The sequence below is a fragment of the Pediculus humanus genome, genomic scaffold (genome assembly GCF_000006295.1).
Source record: "Pediculus humanus corporis 1103172107412 genomic scaffold, whole genome shotgun sequence".
Lineage (NCBI taxonomy): Eukaryota > Metazoa > Arthropoda > Insecta > Psocodea > Pediculidae > Pediculus > Pediculus humanus.
This window is the reverse complement of record NW_002987037.1, coordinates 16,971-20,631: the sequence shown is the minus strand read 5'-3', so window position 1 is coordinate 20,631 and position 3,661 is coordinate 16,971. Positions and strand designations below refer to the sequence as shown.

The 3,661-nt window shown below is 28.3% G+C and overlaps 1 protein-coding gene across 1 annotated transcript in view; it reads right to left on the bottom strand.

Moving 5' to 3' along the window:
* Positions 1 to 361: 361 nt before the first annotated feature.
* Positions 362 to 3,661, bottom strand: part of Phum_PHUM063200 (uncharacterized protein) — a gene marked incomplete at both ends in the record, with an annotated part of 4,112 nt that continues 812 nt past the window's right edge. The window contains 11 exons of the mRNA XM_002423447.1: positions 362 to 388; positions 418 to 545; positions 1,104 to 1,379; positions 1,547 to 1,618; positions 1,697 to 1,809; positions 1,905 to 2,204; positions 2,268 to 2,556; positions 2,650 to 2,856; positions 3,058 to 3,240; positions 3,309 to 3,386; positions 3,470 to 3,631. Coding sequence (XP_002423492.1) covers positions 362 to 388; positions 418 to 545; positions 1,104 to 1,379; positions 1,547 to 1,618; positions 1,697 to 1,809; positions 1,905 to 2,204; positions 2,268 to 2,556; positions 2,650 to 2,856; positions 3,058 to 3,240; positions 3,309 to 3,386; positions 3,470 to 3,631 — 1,835 coding nt within the window. The remainder of the gene's footprint in view (positions 389 to 417; positions 546 to 1,103; positions 1,380 to 1,546; positions 1,619 to 1,696; positions 1,810 to 1,904; positions 2,205 to 2,267; positions 2,557 to 2,649; positions 2,857 to 3,057; positions 3,241 to 3,308; positions 3,387 to 3,469; positions 3,632 to 3,661) is intronic.

The following is a 3,661-nucleotide window of genomic DNA, read 5'->3' as shown; positions in this document are numbered from 1 at the left end:
TTATTATTATTATTATTGATACGGCATGTACTTTCTTTATAAATTAAAAAAAAAAATTATCGTGACTTGTATTATTTTTAAATTAAATTTAATTATAATTTAATTAAATTTCATCACGAAAGGATTCGTTAATTACTCGGGTAATTATATCGAAAAAAAAAACTTTTACTATTATTATTATAAATATATATATTTATTTATATAAGATTATTAATTTTTATATCTACAAAAATTTATTAATATGACAAAATTATTATTATTATTATAAATCAGGTACAAATTTATTTTACACGGTGCTATAAAAAAAAAATTATTATTTTAATTTAATGGGCAAGGCAATGGATTACATTGAACTCCAACGTCAGCACAAACGCATTCCAGGCACGGACTGGATAATTCAATTATTATTTTTCCAACTCTATACATTCTTCCATAAATATTACATCCGGCTAATTTCAAATAATTTCCGATAAATAATTTCTTATCATTTTTCCCATTATCAACGGTTATTTCCGTCGACGTTTCGCCGCCATTTTTTTCCGATACTTGTTTATTAAAAATTTTATTCAATAATAATAAATTTTCCGTCGTTTTTTTCATTTCATCTTCTTCTTCCCGTTTAATCGTTTCCGGTTCAATTAAAAAATCATAATTTTTATTTTTATGATTTGTATCGTTCGTAGACGAAACGCGAGTGCTAAAAAAAAAAACACGAAAAACATAATTTATTATTATTATTAGCAAAAAAACAAAAATTTATTTGAAAAAAAAAAAATTATACTTTATTTCCGCTTGGGAAATTGTTGGCGGAAGTGACGTAGAATCGTTAACATCTTTTCCAATTAAACTTTTTATAAAATTACTTAATATCGATGATGATTTTTTCGAATCCGAATGGTGATGATAATGATAATTATTATTAATTTTTGTTTTCGTATCTAAATTTTCGATATTTGAATTTTCCGTCGTCGTCGTCGTCGAAAGTACACCATTTAAAAAAGGTGTGGCGGTGGAGGTGGTGGCGGTTGTGGTGGTGGTGGTGGTGGTGATGATGGTGGCAGTATCGGAATTGCCATTTAAAGGTGTGGTGTGACTATGAAAACCAACAAAGGATTCCAACTCGTTTTTTCCACCCATATTTAATTCCGAGCTCGTTCTTGTTTCTTTTAAAGGTTCGACCACGAATGGCGGATAATAATTGACGACAGCGTTTTTATACGTGACCGTAACGGGTTTCGTTATTAATCTATTTGGTTGATATAAATTAAAATTTTCAACCGGAGAAAGATTAGGTGGTTTAACGTCCATGAATGGATCCGGTGTGAAATCGCTACTAATTAATTTAGTCGTTGGTGGTTCAACCGTGAGAATTTCAGAACCTAAAATAATTTTCACGCATATTATTTATTTATTTATTTATAAAAATTAATTTTTTTTAAATACTTTAAATAATATATAATTAATTTACCGTAATATGTTGATGTCGGAGTTTCAAAAAATTCATCTTCCTCTGTTAATTTCTTTTCATTTTTAAACGTTTCCTCACCGTTGTTATCAATTTTATCATTTTGTCCGTAAGTAAAATCTAAAAATGTCGGATTTTTCGGTACGAATCCACCTTTGAAAAAATAATAATAATTCTCATATTACAGATTAAATAATAATAATAATAATAACGCGTGGAGAAAAAAATTACCTTCTGTTTTTATCGAGGGAATAAAAAAATTTTTTTGATAATTTATTATTAACGATTCTTTTAAATTAGTTTCATCTTCTTTTATGGCGTCCGCAGCAACAAATGGATAAATTCTATTTTAAAAAAACATTTTTTTTATTAAACAAACAAGTTTCGTGGGTAAAAAATTACCTTTCGTGGGTAAAAGCAGAAGAAAAAATTTTCTTACATTAAATTAGGAAGAGATGGCGGAAGTTTTGGTTCGTTATAATCGTAATTTTCATAATCGTCAGAAACAAAAGAAGAATTTTTTTCTAATATTTCTCCTTGTATATCCGTATCCGGTTCATTATTAACGGTTAATTTTGTCGACGAGTCTTCTTTATTTATTTCATGTTGTTTACCGCCATTTGTGGATAAAGAAAATGAATCGATTGTTGTTTCCGGTTCAGATGTTAATAATACTTTTGCAATTGTTTCCTCATTTAATATTTTTTCACGTTCCGTGGTTTTCGAATCGTTTTCGATTCTAAAAAGAAAATTTTTAATAAATTTTTTAATAAAAAAAAAAGAAAAAAGAAAAAGAACTTACTCGAAACTTTCTAACGATTTATAATTTGTTGGATTTGTTATGTAAAAATTTGTAGTAGGTGTAGGCGTGATGATTGTAGTTGTTTCTGTTTCTTCTCTTGTTGTTGTTGTCTCTGTCGTCGATTCCATTTCCGTTGTTGTTGTTTCCGTTGATTTTTCTTCGTTTATTTTTTCCGTTGTTGAAAAGAAATTTTCTTTATTTAAAATTTCTAATTCTGTCGTCGTCGTCGTCGTTTCTAAATTATTATCGTTATGTTTTTCATCTTTATTTATTTCCGTTTGTTTATCATCTGAAATTATTTATTTATTTATTTATTTTCGACAGACATCATTCGAAAAAAGTTTTTTTTTTATTTATTTTAAATTGATATTAAACATCTTACCGCATGAAAAACTTATCGGACAACATTTATCATCATCATCAGTATTATTATTATTATTATTATTATGAGGTTTACAATTTTTAAATTTTGATTCTACAGGACACGTGATTGTCGTACATTTAATTTGACCTTTTATACAATAACAATTTTCACATTTTGATAAATTACCCGTTGATATTTTTTCTCCTTCCGGATAAAAAATTCCATCTTTTTCACAGCCTTATAAATAAAAAAATTTTATTATTAATATGACGAAAGAGAAAATAATAATAATAATAATAATTACCGTAACTTTTTTTTCTTAATACTGGAGTACTCTTTGTTTCATTTCCTAAAGGGAAAAGGAAAATTTTTAGTAACCCTAATGGTTTTTAATTTTTTTTTTTTTTTGCCATTTACAAAACTTACTACAATCGTAATGTGTCGGGCAACAAGACGATTCATGATGTATTGGTTTACAACCTTCTAAAGGAATAAAACAATGAGGTTTTATACATTTGATTTCGCCACGAATGCAATAACAATATTCGCAAGAGTCGTTACTGCTCACAGCCGAACCTTCAGCAAATACGTTTCCATTTTCTATACAATCTGTAAATCATAAACGTGGAAGTTACCCCTTAAATTTACGATAATAATAATAATAATATCATTTTTACCATTTTCTTTCATTGTTTCGTTTTCCGGTTTTGAAATTGTTCGAAGTTCAACCCCGCGCGTATCGTTATAACTATTATCTGTGACAAAAAAATATAAATTTAAATTATAGGTTTGGCAAAAGCGTGGGGAGCAGGGGGCGGGTGCGGCGGAAAAACTTTACCACAAAATATTTGAGGACAACAATCATCGGGTTTGTGTACGACAAAACAACCAGGTAATAATTTTTCTGGGCCGTCACTACAAACGCGAAGGTTGCACGTCAGAGATCCTTTTTTACAATTGCATAACAAACACGGTTCGTTTGTTTTAACAATTTCTCCTTCTTTATAAGACGTACCATTATAAACGCAAA